This window comes from Poecilia reticulata, linkage group LG1 (assembly GCF_000633615.1).
Source record: "Poecilia reticulata strain Guanapo linkage group LG1, Guppy_female_1.0+MT, whole genome shotgun sequence".
In the NCBI taxonomy this organism is placed as follows: domain Eukaryota; kingdom Metazoa; phylum Chordata; class Actinopteri; order Cyprinodontiformes; family Poeciliidae; genus Poecilia; species Poecilia reticulata.
The window spans coordinates 1,491,279-1,507,164 of NC_024331.1; the positions used below are offsets into that span (position 1 = coordinate 1,491,279).

The 15,886-nt window shown below is 39.1% G+C and overlaps 1 protein-coding gene across 1 annotated transcript in view; it reads right to left on the reverse strand.

Annotated features, from left to right (window-relative positions):
- Positions 1-74: 74 nt before the first annotated feature.
- Positions 75-15,886, reverse strand: part of LOC103462069 (collagen alpha-1(XI) chain-like) — a 51,083-nt gene continuing 35,271 nt past the window's right edge. Inside the window, exons 35-66 of the mRNA XM_008404579.2 lie at positions 13,915-13,968; positions 13,327-13,380; positions 13,080-13,133; positions 12,487-12,594; positions 12,312-12,401; positions 12,159-12,212; positions 11,912-12,019; positions 11,594-11,701; positions 10,988-11,041; positions 10,846-10,899; positions 10,521-10,628; positions 10,384-10,437; positions 10,224-10,277; positions 10,086-10,139; positions 9,951-10,004; positions 9,721-9,828; positions 8,191-8,244; positions 6,586-6,639; positions 6,433-6,486; positions 6,274-6,327; positions 6,079-6,186; positions 5,947-6,000; positions 5,229-5,282; positions 5,039-5,146; positions 4,426-4,479; positions 4,261-4,296; positions 4,102-4,155; positions 3,679-3,997; positions 3,452-3,564; positions 3,296-3,364; positions 2,266-2,499; positions 75-2,188 (exon numbers count right to left, since the gene is read on the reverse strand). Coding sequence (XP_008402801.1) covers positions 2,042-2,188; positions 2,266-2,499; positions 3,296-3,364; positions 3,452-3,564; positions 3,679-3,997; positions 4,102-4,155; positions 4,261-4,296; positions 4,426-4,479; positions 5,039-5,146; positions 5,229-5,282; positions 5,947-6,000; positions 6,079-6,186; positions 6,274-6,327; positions 6,433-6,486; positions 6,586-6,639; positions 8,191-8,244; positions 9,721-9,828; positions 9,951-10,004; positions 10,086-10,139; positions 10,224-10,277; positions 10,384-10,437; positions 10,521-10,628; positions 10,846-10,899; positions 10,988-11,041; positions 11,594-11,701; positions 11,912-12,019; positions 12,159-12,212; positions 12,312-12,401; positions 12,487-12,594; positions 13,080-13,133; positions 13,327-13,380; positions 13,915-13,968 — 2,736 coding nt within the window. The 3' untranslated portion in view covers positions 75-2,041. The remainder of the gene's footprint in view (positions 2,189-2,265; positions 2,500-3,295; positions 3,365-3,451; positions 3,565-3,678; positions 3,998-4,101; positions 4,156-4,260; positions 4,297-4,425; positions 4,480-5,038; positions 5,147-5,228; positions 5,283-5,946; positions 6,001-6,078; positions 6,187-6,273; positions 6,328-6,432; positions 6,487-6,585; positions 6,640-8,190; positions 8,245-9,720; positions 9,829-9,950; positions 10,005-10,085; positions 10,140-10,223; positions 10,278-10,383; positions 10,438-10,520; positions 10,629-10,845; positions 10,900-10,987; positions 11,042-11,593; positions 11,702-11,911; positions 12,020-12,158; positions 12,213-12,311; positions 12,402-12,486; positions 12,595-13,079; positions 13,134-13,326; positions 13,381-13,914; positions 13,969-15,886) is intronic.

The window sequence follows — 15,886 nt, forward strand, 5'->3', positions numbered from 1 at the left end:
ATAAAATAATAGTCAGTGCAAAGTAGCCTGCAAATTCTTTGGTGGGGGGCGGTGAGGGACCTGGATAAAGGCTAGGGGGGCGCTGGCCCAAAAAAGGTTGAGAAACACTGCTTTAGACAGTGACAGACATTTTTTTCCGTAGCTGCTGCAGCAATATGAGGTTAGTTACTGGAGGAAGCTGTTATGATTTGAAAATACATCTTTTATTTCTACAGATATATCTTACTCAACACCTGAAGTTACAGTCTTAAATAAACTCACAAAAGATTTATGTCAGGGTTTCCTGTGACTTAGTTTATGAATGGTGTTGAGTGGATTTTTCATTTTTCTATATTGTGATTGAGTGAGTTGTAGGACTTGTTTTGTAACATTGAAAACTCAGCATTTTTTGGTCGTGAAATTGACTATTATTTTCCTCGTATAAGCAATTATCTAAGGATTTCTGAACAGAGCACAGAACAGGTGACATCACAGAGATAAACAAGAAGTTGTATTTTGTAGTGTCTTTCACAGTAATTATTATAAAAGGTGAAAAACATCTAAACTGTTTTAGAGAAGGTATACTTGTAAATTTAAGAAAATGAATGACTAGTCTGTTACTTAATAGCTAACACTGCAGACCTGTGATGAACTAACAACATGGAGCTGAAGTTGAATTTAGTTCACTTTTAGTTCAGACTTCAATTCTGATAATGAAAACATACTGTATTAATCCTGTTTGATATCAAACATTAATCCTGTTTGATATCAAACAGGATTAATACAGATAGTTTAAGATAGGAGATATTCTCAAAGATAAAACATTGATTAATTATGAATCAATGTTTGTATTATTCATTTTGAAAGTGGTTTTAATGTTGTGGCTCATCAATGCAATGTGTTTAACTCATAATCACAACCACACAAGTACAACAAAACAAAGAACAAAAGAAAACAAAAAATTGAGGTTTGATGACAAAAAAATATCTGAAAGTGTACACACTCACAAATATGAGATTTGAATTGTATTGAAATACATCTTTATAAAACACACTAACTCTTATTGATGTCCTTGGAAAAGTTGTTAAAACATCTATGTTTTTCATCACTAAGAAAGTAGAGTGGTGAATATTTGTAGCAGTGTTAAGAGAATTTGAATGTAGGTTAAAGTCTATTTTCTTTGTTGGATTCAGACTTTCAGTGGTTGCAGGCAGTAAAGAATAAAAAAGATCAGGTTTGTTGCTATGTGTTCATCATTCTACTGCAGCCTAAATTAATAGCAAACTATTTTCCTTTTGAATAGCTTATAATATCACTGTTCGTCCTTTGACTTTATTGTAAACCTCAAACTGATTAAATGGTTAAAATAACAATGAGTGTTTTTCCTCAGTAACAGGATCCACACAAATGAAAGATGTTACTCCTTCCTGGTGGTACTTAGGAACACTAAGAATGATCATCAAACCCGATTCCAGTAGCCAGAATTATTCTGTGCCACTAATTAAAAGTCAGCTTCTTCTTTATGATTTCTCAATCAGATAATTGCGATGAACACAATAAACTAATATGGACCTATTTATGAATACTGACAGTTTCAGTTATTTCATTAGATTATGCTGGATGATCTGCATCTGTCAGGTTTAAGAATATTAATTCCTCCACCCTGATTCCCTTACAGGTGACTGGAGATAGATGTGTGTGACAAAACTAATTTGTTTTGTTAAAAGTCATTACTGAAACAGAAGCAGAGAAAACAGAGCAGAGTACACGTGTTGAAGAAGAAAAGAAGAAGAGAAAAAACCGTGAGGACATCAACAAAGGTGTCCTTCTCTTTGTAACAGCATGTGAGTCCACAGTGAGCCATTAGCATACAACTACAATGAACCTGTAACATACAAACTGAATGAACATTTGAGCAAGAGTGGTAGTTTGAGCCATGAAACATTGTTTACTGTACAAATTAAATATGTGATCTTGAAAGTTTTGTTCTCCCTGCATGTAAAAAAGTGTCCAAGGCTCCTTTCTATTAAATTAATCCCGTTCTTATGCCTTCCTGAGATTGTTAACCATTGAAGCAAACCGGGCCAACTTGGAAACCAAATTTTTGGTTCCCATTGCCGAAATCGGACACAGCTATGTCGATTATGGGGAGAGTCTGGGACGTCGGTGCCTCAATTTCCAAAACCGTCCTCTCCTGTCCTGAGCGTACCTGCACAATATCAAACAACAAAAAATGAAGCACATCTCTGCATGTTTGCTTTAATGTCACATGTCTGCAACACTTACTTGACAGCCGTCGTATAGCGGACTGATGTAATGTGCGTTCTCGTGAGTCAGCTCCTCCCCGTTGCTGCCTCTGAAGCGCAGTGCATGTTCATGACTGTAGGTGGCCACGTGTAGCCAGGCGGCAGAGTTGAGGCAGTGATAGGTGAACGTCTGCTTTGCTGTGGCACTGAGAAGCTTCAGGAAGGTCAGCTGAACAATGTCTATCGAGAAACCATCTGACCCTGTGTAGGAGAACTGGAAGAGAGCCACAGAATGACACGTTCAAGATAAACAAATCATTTCATGGTCAAATACAGCGAAGACACAATGGAAACAAAAATTAGCTCTGTGCACATCAACACCACAGTGTTGTAATTTTTGACAAACTAAGAAGCACAAATTGCATCTCGTATTCAAACTTTCGGCAGAGCCAAGTAATTTTTCAGAGCTCTGGATGGTAGTCCCTCACAGCAGCCTCATTTAGACTCCAGGAACAAATCTCTGTCTTCATCCCTCAAACTATCTGATTATACTGTTGCTTGTCAAAATGAAACTGACAGCCTGTGTTTTGTTTTCTTAGGTAAAATAATTGAAGCTGTTATTCTGGTCATTTGTGGCTCTAACTAAACCAACACTTTCTTTAAAAGCATCCCCAGGGCTGCAGAGAGTGTACCAATCAGTGCAGACTTCCTATCTATTCACTCAACCAATTTTCTCCATGGAAACAAACCAATCTGTGCAGACAAGTTTTCTCTCTGTTGTTGTGGAAAAGAGCATCACCTCAGCTCAATTACCATCGATGCTGCTTTTGATCACTGAACATTTAAAAAGCCTGAAAAATGAACTTGTGGGGAAAAAAATAGAAAGCTTACAAGAACACGTACATAAACATAGTGGGGAAACTAATTAGTTATTACATGGACAGACTTTTTCTATTGATCACCAGAAATGGATCTCTGTTGCTAGAATCATCAAAATTATCTTTGAAATCACATATAACTCCCCATAAAGTCAGAATGAAACTGATGCAGATTTATTTATCACATTGTACCTGTTTGCCTTTCCTGAATTTACTGTACCAGGTGTTAGGTTTTTCCCCTTTCCATGCTGCTAATTTCACCTGATGGAAACAAATAACATGAAGTTAGTACTGCTGTAAAACAAAAGAAGATTTAGTAATCTCTTACTGTAAGCTTTATAAACTAACCGACTGGAACTTTTTGTCTGGGTACAAACATGTTTCTCCCTGTGCAGTAAAGTTACAGAAAGCTTTGAAGGCATCTCTGTGGCAGCCCTGGTTGGGGTCTATCCAATACTCCCCTGGAGAGGCAAAAGAAAAACAACAAATTCACACAAGGACATGAATGTTTTAGACATATAAACAGAAGAGGCCCAGTTGTTCCGATTCAAAAAGTTCATAGAGTGATAAAGTACCACTGGGGAGCTCTGGATGGAGGAGCCAAAGCTCCTTGCAGGTGCGTGCTGGGCTGTGGTAAGTCCCCATTGGGTTACGCAGACCCTCCACCTCAACTTTCATAGATGAAATTGAAGCAAACACTTCTTCCATGTCCTGAGTCTCATTATCTTTCACCAAACCATCCAGTGTGGCCTGGTCGCTTTGCACCCAACCGTCGTCCTCTCCTCTGTCCATGGTCTCCTCCTCATCCTCCACTGCAGCACCATCCACCACAGGGTGAGTTCTTCTTCTTCTTCCTCGCTCTGGAAGAGGCGAAAAACCAACAGCGGCCCGTCCCTAGGGAGAGAAAACACACCAAAAGAACAAAGAAGAAGTTAAGGCAGAGTCTTAATGAATACAGACACTTTGATGGCACAACTTTTGCTATGGGCTGAACTCACAGGTGATCCTGGAGGCCCCACAGGGCCAGTGTCTCCTCTGGGACCTATCGGACCCTAAATAGTAAATAATACAATGTACTTTAGGTTGTACTGTGGAGCTGCTAACAATGAGTGTAATAACAGGGAATAGTTAAAACTTAAAATCAGTATCAACTGTACCTGGTTCCCTTTGGAGCCTTTTTGACCAATAGCACCCTATTAGAAAAGGAGAGGTATTGAGAAGAGACAAGCATAAAACTAGGATTAGTAGGTTTCCAGAAAACTGTCAGGTTAGCAATTGTTTAGTCTCTTTACAAGCTGTGAGACGGCCTATAGTTTACTCACAGACAGTCCTGTGGGACCAGGAGGTCCAGGTAGGCCTGCTGGGCCGACTGGACCCTAATTTTTATTCAAGGAGACAAAACTGTAAGTAAACAAGACGAGCTTCAACAGAAACAAAAACAAAGAAATAACTGCCATCTTAAACACTGTTGTTGTTGCTCAACGTCTGCTTGAAGCTGGAAATGTCCCGATCAAGTCTGAGGTATGCTTGGTTTTTGAAGTTGCCACAAAACTCAACTCTTGAAACCCATTATTAGTACCCTGTCATTTTATGTCAGCTGCACCCATAGTTTCTGTGAGCATACAGTTAAGCTAATTATTAAGAAATCCCAATCTATTTTTATGTGTATGCTGTACAAAACTGTATTATAAGCAACAAAATCTGGATTTACAGAGCAGGCTCAGTTTCTTTAAACAGCAGGGAGCATCCCATAGAGGTGCTGCCCTCTCAGAGGTGGAGGTGAAAATGAAACATGTTTTAAAAAATTGTGTTATCAATGTACATTTTTCTTATTAATGTGTACCTGTATGCAATCTGAATTATTTCACCAAGTGACTCTCAAGTATATAATTTCATTGTGTTCTGATTAAGTTCTGACTCTGGGTGTTTCAGTACCTCATCTCCTTTTGGACCTTGAAGGCCTTGGTTTCCTGGTAGTCCTCTGTCACCTTTCTCTCCGATGTCTCCTGGAGGTCCTATGAGTCCGATTAGTCCACCATGACCCTGTGATCACATCATGAACGAGGTTACAAACACAATGGTGAAAATATTACAGTAAAAGAATAGTTGCATGTTTTTGATTAACCTTGTCTCCCTTCCTGCCATGATCTCCCTTGAGGCCGGGTAAACCTGGTGGACCCTAAAGAGTCAAAGGTTACATAGTCAAAATCATGTTTTTTTTGTTGTTTGTTTTTTCCATCAACCTGATCAGATCAGTCCTAAAACACTAGTATTCATATAATTTCATTGATACATTTTCTCTACTCAATTGAAGAAATGTAATTTATTTTTGATAGCTATAGATCATTATTATTAATGTTTGCAATTTTAGTTAAAGGTTAATTAACATTTTAACCAAATTCATACAGTCTCCCAAACAGAAAACTTCAGGTTAACTATTTAGTGGCTCTCAACCTGAAGTAAAAACAAGGTCAGTGTCCTTGAACCTTTAGATGTTTTCCTACATCAAATGACTAAACGGCTTCTTTAGCCTTTATTCAAGCTCCAGTCAGCCTAACAAACTAAGTTGGGGTGTGCTTAAACTGAGACACACCTAAAAGCTGCATAGCACTGGCAGTTGAGTCCTGCAGTTTGAGACCCCCGCTTTGAATGAATCCCACCACCCGTCCAGCTGGCCTTGTGTCAGGCGCTTAGTGAGCGAAACAAATGAAAGGTAACTGGACGCTCCAATTAGGCGATAGTTGTTGTCTCATGTCTAGAAACGATTCACTTCATTTGTAAAAGTTCATATTATTAATTAGTCTCATGCACATTAGCCTAAACATTTAAAATGAAGATCTTACCATGGGACCTGGAAGTCCAGTTTGACCCGGTGGCCCATTTAAACCCTGCTCACCCTACAAACACACAAAAAGAGAAACTTGTTGAGCGTGGTCTTTACTCTGCTTTCTTTCTATTGGCACAAACAGACTCACTGCTGGCCCAGGGATTCCTCTCAGGCCCTGTGGACCATTTTTTCCTGGATGCCCTTGAGAACCTCTGGGTCCGGTCTTTCCAATGGGACCCTCCAGTCCAAGGGCCCCCTGACAGAACGACAGAAACATGGGACATCCTCAGACACATGGGTCATTTCAAAGGTGTTTTTTTTTAAAGATGCTTCAAATGTTTACCTTTGTTCCTTTCAGACCTTCTTTGCCTTCCTTCCCTGATTTTCCCAAGTGTCCCTGAATGTTTACAGGTGAGTTGAAAGTAGCAGGAAATCATTCAAATTTTGAAACTTGATACTAAGAAAATAAAAATTAAAAAAACACATAATCAGAGATACAAACCCTTCGTCCAGGAGGCCCCGGTGGTCCAGGCTCCCCCGTCGGCCCTGGGGGTCCCTGAGGAATTCAAAGAATGAGGTCCCCTTGTATGATAACATAATCTTAAATAATGACATTGAGGACGTCAAAGGTTACAGTTTATAAAGTGAGACTTACAGATTTACCAGGTTCTCCGGTGTCTCCTTTAGATCCGAGGAGGCCGTCTACACCCTAATGAGGAAGGGAACAGAGTGGGCAGAGGAAAACTAAACTACAAAACATGCATAGCTGTATTAAAAAGTAGCATTGGAAAAATATTGTGAAAAGCACAGCTGAGAATTTACAAAAACTTTGTGCACAACAGTGAGTAAATTGCAAAGATGCAATGTTAGTTTTATACACAAATAGCAGGTCTAAAACAAATGTAAAAATGCCAACAAATGTTCATATTTATTTACTTTTTGATTTTGTCCTGGAACAGATCACAATCTTTCACTACAAACACGCAACATTAATAAATAAAATATCCATCACATACATACATTAAAGAAATGTTATATTTAAATGATCTTGTGGTTTCTTACAATGTTAATATTAAATATGCAATATATAAACATAAATATAAATAAACAGTTGTGGTTAGGAGTCGCTTCCTTCCCTTCTATATTTAATCTTTAATTGGAATATGTGGTTTAATCAAAGTTTAACTGATATCATATTGACTTTTCTATTTATTTTTATTTTTTTACAAAATAAATGTTTAGCTTACATGCAGTGATTTGCAAAAATATGTTGAACTTTTCCATATTTCGTCACTTTCCAACCAGAAGCCAACACATAGCAGAAGCTCCTCCTGCCACATGTCCGCTGTGTCCAACATGACTTCTGTCAAACTGTAAACAGGACTTCTTGTGCTTCTCTAACAACGACTTTCTTCCAGAAAGACATTTGTGCAGTGATTACTAATAGTTATCCTGTGGACAGATTCCCCCACCCGAGCTGTGGATCTCTGCATCTGGTCCAGAGTCACCATGGGCCTCTTGGCTGTGTCTCTGATCAGAGCTCTGCTTGTTCAGCTGGATGGCCTCGTCTTGTAGATTTACAGTTGGACCAGACTGTTTCCATCTCTGGATGATGGATTCAACAGTGAGATGTTCAGAGTGTGGGAAATCTTTTTACAGTCTAAGTCTGCTTTAAACTTCTCTGCATCTTTCTTCCTGACCTGTCTGCTGTGTTCCCTGGACTTCATGATGGTGTTTGCTCTCCTATATTCTCGGAACCTCTGAGGCATCACAGAGCAGCTGGGTCTCTACTGACATCAGATTACACACAGCTGGACTCTGTTTAATCACAGGGAGCCATCGAGTAACTTCTGAAGGCAATTGATTGCACTCAAATCAAAGGGGGCTGAATACTTCTGTACACTCTGCTTTTCAGTGTTTTTATTGTAAAATATGTTTTGAACCACATATATTTTTCTTTCTACTTCACAAATGTATACCACTTTGTGTTGGTATGCCAGATAAAATTCCAATGAAATATATTTATATTTTTAGTTGCAATGTGTCAAAATATGGAAAAGTTCAAGGGGTGTGAATAGTTTTCTAGTTTTGTATGTTCTTAGAATGTGAATGCACATCAAATGTTCCCACACATACAACACAAGCTTCTGAGAAATGTGTTTTACGTTGCTGCCTTACAGCAGTGAGATAAACAGATGGACAGTCAACACTTTACGATTATTTAAAAGACAAAACAAGTGAATTTCAAGCAGGCACTCACGTTGGGTCCTGCCTCTCCCTGCTGACCAAGGTCACCAGTCAGACCTATAGGACCCTGTGGAAAGAAGAAAATACAACACATTAAACCTTACAATCAAAGCACATATTTTGTTAATTTTCAACAATGTGAATTTGCTATTGCTAAAATATTTCAAATGTTTGATTAAAGCTAAAGTGAGTCATTAGGCTAAAAAGTTTGTTTCCAATAGAGAATATGGCAGGCATCTCTTAAAACATGTGAGAAAATAATAGAAAAAAAACTATTATTGGTCAAACAACAAAAAATATTTTTTTGCATTACAACAATCACACTCTTATATTCGCTAACCAGCTTTTTTCATGCTTGAAAATTAGATTTTAGGGATGTGATCAAAGTCTGTGATAGTGAAGGCCTCTGTGTCTTCACCTCAATCTTTAGCTGCCAGCCACAGATTCAGTATTGGATTTATGGTCAGAACTCTTCACAACAGAGGAAACACAAAATAAAATAAAGGGTCCGAAAGAAAAATGAACTAGAGTTCTTAATCAGTTCAGAAAGGCCACAGGAAAGTGGCCGGTTAGCAAGGAGCTGAGAATCTGGAGGCCATCGATGACAGAGAACCAGGACGACTGGAGGTTGGTGGTGATGGTAGACCCTGAAGCCATGAAGAGTCTCTGAAGGCCTGTAGCTAAAAATTTATATCTCCAGGTGGAATGCAGTTATGAACTAAAGACGCAAGCAATAAAAGCTTTTGTAGGCTGAGGTATGACAAGCGTTTCAGATGATTGGTCCTGGTTGCCCTGGGTTACTCCTCCTCTGTCTTGGAATAATTTTGGTTACTCCTGGAAAGGTTCACTAAGAATTTAATCTGTTTGTGGATTCTGGCTTTCATTGTGGTTTCCTTTAGTCTCAGAGGCTGAGAAAAGACTCTGAGACCATTTGGATGTTACTCACTGTAGTTCTAGTCTGTTCTTGAATTTTCTTTCAGCTGTACCTGATGCATTGATTTGAATTCATTTTGCCAACTTCCTGTTCTCAGACAGACTGGTCCTGTTTAAGTAACTTCTTGATTCTTGTGGCAAGTAAGATGAAGCTCTTTTGTACCTAATTATAATTAATTCATGGTTTAATTGGAAGAGGCCAAACTTTCTCAACAAGAATACTGCAGTTCCCCCAGAGATTTGATGGCTTATTGTTGCCCTTAACAGGGCAGTTACTTTATCACATAGCTTCTTTTTTTCCTAATAAATGAAATAATTTTCTTGTTATACTCATGTTTATCTCGGTCTGATATTAAAATTTGTTTAATGATCTGAAACATTTATATTTGACAAACACTCAAAGACTAGGAAACCTGTAAATGGTAAATACTTAACAGTATTTGTATTTTACTTTAAAACCACAAATTTATCTATCACCCTACATCTTACTACATCTGTTCAATTCTTTAGGAATCAACTCTACATTTCTATTTACAACCAAAGTTGTTTGAGTAAGCTACAGTAATGTGTGTCATTGCACATCACACAGTACAGTTTGAGTGGCCCTTACAGCATTGCCCTTTGCTCCATCCTCTCCTGGAATGCCCCTGGCCCCCGGGGGACCGGCGGCTCCTGGAGGGCCCGTATCTCCCTTTTCACCTTGGTCTCCTTTGTCACCCTGTAAGCAACAGGAGAGGAGAGAGGAAATGTAAAGTGTGGGAGACTCTTAAGGCAATACAATTAATTGCTAAATAAATTTTTATTCCAAGGATTTGCTAGCTAAAAACCAAACAGACTCACTAGCCTTCCTGGAATACCGACGGGTCCAGGGTCACCCGCTTCTCCATCCTCTCCCTAAGAGGAAAAAATATTAAGTGCAAAAAATATGAGAAGTATTAGGATATTCAAGTGAAAACAGTGAAGTTTTTTTTTTACCTTTTCCCCCACAACACCCGGCTGTCCAATCATCCCAGGTCTGCCGGTTTGTCCCTGTGCCACACAAATTATGTTTATTACCGTACGATTTAATTCTGGAAAGATTAAAGATTCAAAATCAAACGCCTAAGACATTACCAGTCCTCCCATAGGTCCTTGAGCACCATTGGGGCCTTGTAGTCCAGGTGGACCCTACAACCAGGTAATCACAATAAATCAACATTTTTTTCATACATTTGTGACATTAGAAAAAAAGGTGCGAAAGCAAACAAATAGAATAAAGAGAACATAAACTTACCATCAGACCAACATGTCCACTCTCTCCCTTTTCTCCAGGTAAGCCAGGCATACCCTGGGACAATATGTACAGAATTATTTAACTGAAATAAAACTAAATTAGTATCCTTCAAGAATCCCCACACTCGCAAACCTAACCTGTAATCCTCTCGGCCCTCTGGAGCCCTTGAAACCACGGGGCCCCTCGTCTCCTTTGGGACCGTACATACCCTGCTGCCCTCGAGGGCCAGACAGTCCATCTACACCCTGTTAGACAGGTGGAGTCTGATGTGAATACATTCCGGATCAACGTCTCGTGACATAGTGACAACAGATTGATTACTGGGATCAGTCCATTGTGATCGTGTATTTAGGAAATGTAATCATATTATGATATATTACATAAAAAAAATGTCACAACAGAAATTCTCTCTTTCAACCATCAGTCCTAACAAGGCAGAAAAGAAAAGAGATGAAGACTCACTGGAAGACCTGGCTGACCAACTGGCCCCTGGGTGCCAGTAGGACCCGGGGGACCCTGTTGAGAAAGCACCAAAGAATTATGCGAAATTGGATCAGGTGATCATAACTGATCCTTCTGAAGCACAACCTGACCCCACACTCACCGCTTCCCCCTTGTCTCCTTTGCTGCCTTTCTGTCCAGGTCCTCCCTGCTCCCCCTGTGGACATGAAACACAAAACATCTGGAAACTTTCCACTTGACCAGCACTGAATGGTGAGTGGCCAGCTGCGAACTTAAAAATCCAATATTTCTTTCAATTTATGAACACACCATCCCAAGAGCTAACATCTCGAGCTAACAACAGTTTTTGATGTGGACGTGGTTACTGAGGGAAGAACACTTCAATCTGAATACTTTCAGTATCATTGAGGTGATGCAGAACCTTTGTAGGAATCAATTTAAAATGAATCTGTATTTTCTACAGTTTCAAACAGGCTGAGAATCCAGCAGATAACAGGAAGGCTGAAGGAATTAGAGAGAAGCAGATCGATTTCATTTTTTGGAGCCGTCAAGCTGAGTTTTGATGCTGGGTGTGGAGACGCTGTAGAAAAAATGCTTTTTAAATATTGTTAATTGGAGGTAATACAGAGTTATCAGAATAAGCTATAATCTGTATAGGAACACAGATTTACAAAAAGCATAAATCAGATATTGGCCCCAGATCCTGTATTTATTTCTCTTGTACTTTAACACATCATGGATACTTTACCTTATCCCCATCATCCCCCGAAGGTCCTGCAGCTCCTGTTGCTCCGGGCATTCCTACCAGACCCTGATCCCCGTCCTTACCCGCAGGTCCAATAGGGCCCTTCTCTCCCTGAGGCAAATACACCGAGCTCATTTTAAAAAGTGCAATTAGGATATAAACAATACAGAGAAAAATTACAAGCAACAACTCATTTATTAAAATTACATACAAGTTTTGTTTGTGTGTTTTCTTCATATTCTCTGAGGATGCTTTCTAAAGCAGCCTCCGGTGTCAGCAGATGAAATGATTATAAGAAACAAAAAGCATGCTGATAATTACAGGCTCCCCCTTCTCTCCCATTGGTCCCGGTCCTCCAACTGCTCCGGCACGACCAGGCTGTCCGATTGCCCCAGCTGGTCCTGGAGGGCCCCGTTCTCCTGATGGCCCCTACACACAATATATTAGCCCTTTAAATGTCTTCAAGTACCAAATTACTGCAGAAGATAATGTTACATATGGGGAAACACAGCTGCAGAATGCCTGACAGGGAGTTAAGGTAAATCAGAATTGTTGTGCCATTACTTACCAGAGATCCGGCGGATCCACCGGGGCCTGTTGCTCCTTTCAGACCCGGGGGTCCCTTTAAATGTCAATAAAGCATTTTGTAGAACTAAACTACTAAAAGAGCTTCACAAAAACACGAACACAGATGTACAGTATTTCAGCAGTTATTTGGTACCATAATTCCAGTAGCTCCTCTGCTCCCTCTGAACCCCTTCAGTCCAGTTGGACCGTTCTTCCCTGATGTCCCCGGTAAACCAGGGTCCCCCTAAGACATGAATTAACAAGAATAGAAATATTACCTACAGAATAAATGGAATGATAAAAACAGAAATAATAAATCTGTATCTGACCTTTCCGCCCTCTTTCCCAGCAACCCCAGGTAAACCGTGCTCTCCGGGTACCCCTGGTGCTCCCGGGTGACCGCGGTCTCCTGTTGGTCCTGGTTCCCCTGATTTCCCCTGAAGCAAACATCACACATGATTTCAGTGGTCTTCAATAATAACAGTAACAGGGTATTCCAATCCAACCCAATGAGACAGCAGGGTTTTGAAAATGAAACTGAATGTAAGGCGAGGTATCATATTGAAATAATCCAAACTAAATCTCAGATGGAGATTGTCTATGTACTCAGTGTGGCGAGATGTAAATTGAATCTTTTTGACTCTTAAAAGGCCTTGATGTAATGCTTCTGTTTTAAGTTGTATAAAAAACTGATATGAATTGAACTAAAATATATTGAAATAAACTGAAATTACTTGAAATATTTTGGATGCAATCAAAATAATTCATCTAAATTAATTGCAATAAAAAAATTAATTAGATAAAATTTTATCAAATTGAAATTTGTTTAACTGCAATTGAATTGAACTAAATATTATGTTACATGTAATTACACTGGAAAATTCTTCAACTCAAAACAATAGGTTCAAACAGAGGCGCTTACCTGCGGTCCGACCACACCTGAAGGCCCTGGGGGACCCGTTTTTCCTTGAAAGCCCTGAAAAAAAGTTGGACATTAAATACCGACAGTGTGTCTGCAATCCTTTTAGACTATCATTGATCAGAATCTAACTGTAATTAAAACCCCAGGCTGGGATTCAATCCCGCTGTGAGGCTCAGTACCGGTTGAGCCATTGTTTCTGGGTAAATGTGTGTTTAAGACATCTTTTGAAAAGAATAATGTAACTCACTGGTTCTCCTCTTTGACCCGGATGACCCGGAAGTCCATCCTTCCCAGCTGGACCCTGTAACAATAAACACAATAGCATAAAAAATATAATGCCATAAACATAAGTTAAAACAAAAAAGTAAGCACAACAGTAGAGTAGAAAATATAACAAATATTCTCTTTTAGTAAAATATAGTCAATTCTAATTTCCCATTCATAGTTCTGTGTCAGTAATAAATAAACATTAATCCACATCTACATCCTTTTCTATGACAAACAAAGTTTTGTTTACAGTAATATGTACATGGATGTGGTCAGAACTTGACGATCAATAAGCAAAGCTGCTTTGTTAGAAAAAAACATATTTGAAGTGGATCAAGTTAAACAATAGTTTAACACTGGATCTGATTCTGGTCTACAGTTCTGACTCTGTTTAATTACCTGGCAGCTCAAACTTACAGATTTATTTTTTCTTTTAAAAAAATCAGGAAGTAAGATCCAAGCTTTTGACTATTTTGCATATTTCCTGTTTTCACAGATTTATATCAAAATTTGTGGTTCTGTTTAAATTTTGTAAAACGAAATAAGTGTTTTTTTTTTTACTGCTTACGCTTGAGCCTTTAGGTCCCAGTTCTCCATTCCTTCCTTGTGGCCCTGAAGGTCCCTAGAAAACAAAAAATGCAAAATGAACCAATAGAGAAGGGATTAATATAGTGATAAATGGCATCCAGTGCACTGTTTTGGACATATTGAATCAGGTGTGTAAAAGCAGGAAAACATCTAAAGCGGACATGGCAGTTTGCCTTGAGGACAGATCTGAAATTCATTTTAACCTGTTATTGTTAGCAAAACTACTGAAGCCCAGTCAGACTTTAAATGACATTGATCCTGTGACTGAGCAGGTGACCAACTATATGAACGTCTGTGAAACAGTGAGATGCTTCACCAAACACAAACCCTGACTTACCAGTGACCTGAAGAAAAGAAGAACCATAAAGTCGGAGTCAGAAGCAAGTTAAAGTTAACATTAGAGACAGCATGGAGGGGTATGGGGGAAAAAACTCAAGAGTAAGCTCCAGGATAATGACATCAGGAGTATGGTGAAGGATGATGAAGATCACAGGCTAATTAAGTCACTAGACTCATGAGAACTGCCACCTCCAGTAGCTCAGTTCTCACAAGGTTAATGCCGACAGCAGGAATAAACCAGGTGTTGTGCCAAAACCCAATCACATTCAGCTTGAGTGTCTCGTCGAATCGTTTTGAGTGACTTTCTCTGTCATTTAGTTCTTTCATACAAATTATGTTCCCACCAGTAACACAGATGTAGTTGTATTCTCAAGGTTGCGGCAAAAGTTTGTCTCTTTTATATTTTCCTCTTCCTATAATTTGGCATGTTCTCCTCTTGAGTGTCCATGTTTGGTAGTTTGTCATAATATCTGACTACTTCAATTCCTAATGTACCCATAGCAGTAAAAGTGTACTTTTCATGGGTTATCTGCGTCAAACTAGCTTAGATTTTGAACCACCGTTTGACCACTGCCCTGTGATGGATATAATTCAATAAATAATAATAAAAAAGATTTTTGATGGGGTTTTTTTCTTTACTGAGGGGTTCTGTTAATTTTGTTAAATTAAGAATTTTAGAGCACAGGAAGTTTTATGCACTGTGTTGAAGAAGGCATTCTGTGTTACACCGAAAAGATACTAAAAATGCCAAATATAGCTGGGGGGGTTTCTGCCAAAAAGCGATTAAGGTCCATATCCTGCACAGTGAAAGGCAATTTCTACCTGAAATGACTGTTTCACTTAACAGGATTATGTCCTGGAGATATGGGCGATAGACATCGAAGATAAATGTGCTTCAATTCTCTCTTGTGTTTTAATTTAGGCTCTATTATAGGAATTACATAGGAATCTGCACAGCATTTCAATGATAAACGTATCAGACTCTGAGCATCTAATTGTAGTTAGTATAAATAAAACTACAGTTTGTATATATTTGTACAGCAGACAGACAGACAGACAGACAGACAGACAGACAGACAGACAGACAGACAGACAGACAGACAGACAGCTTGGGGCTTAAAACTTGGCATATGGACAAATTTAGAAAAGTTGTATGTAGTTGCACCGGTAACCCACGGCTCCTTCTTTAAGTTTTGCTCAGAGCTCCAGGGTGATCAGTCTGGATTCATCTAAATGCTAATAAACAATCATCAACATTTCCCAGCAGATCAATATGATCTCTAAACACAGGCTCCCTCTGAATCCTTCCATTGGCGATGCTCTCCATCAGAGCCAAAGCACTCCTCAATTACGTGGCTCACCTTTGCGCAGCTACTTGTATATGTGTGATTGTATGTTTACACACCTTAATCACCTTTAAAATAATGAAACCTGTTAGGAGTTAACCTGCTGATCCAACCCTGTTTTCTTTTTTAGTGAGAATAAAATTACCGTATAGATGCATTTTATGTGCTTCGGTGCACAAAACGATTATATATTTGAGACAAAAGCTGAGGCAATGTACTAAGGTAAGGTAATATTATTTATATAGCATATTTTCAGCAACACGGTAA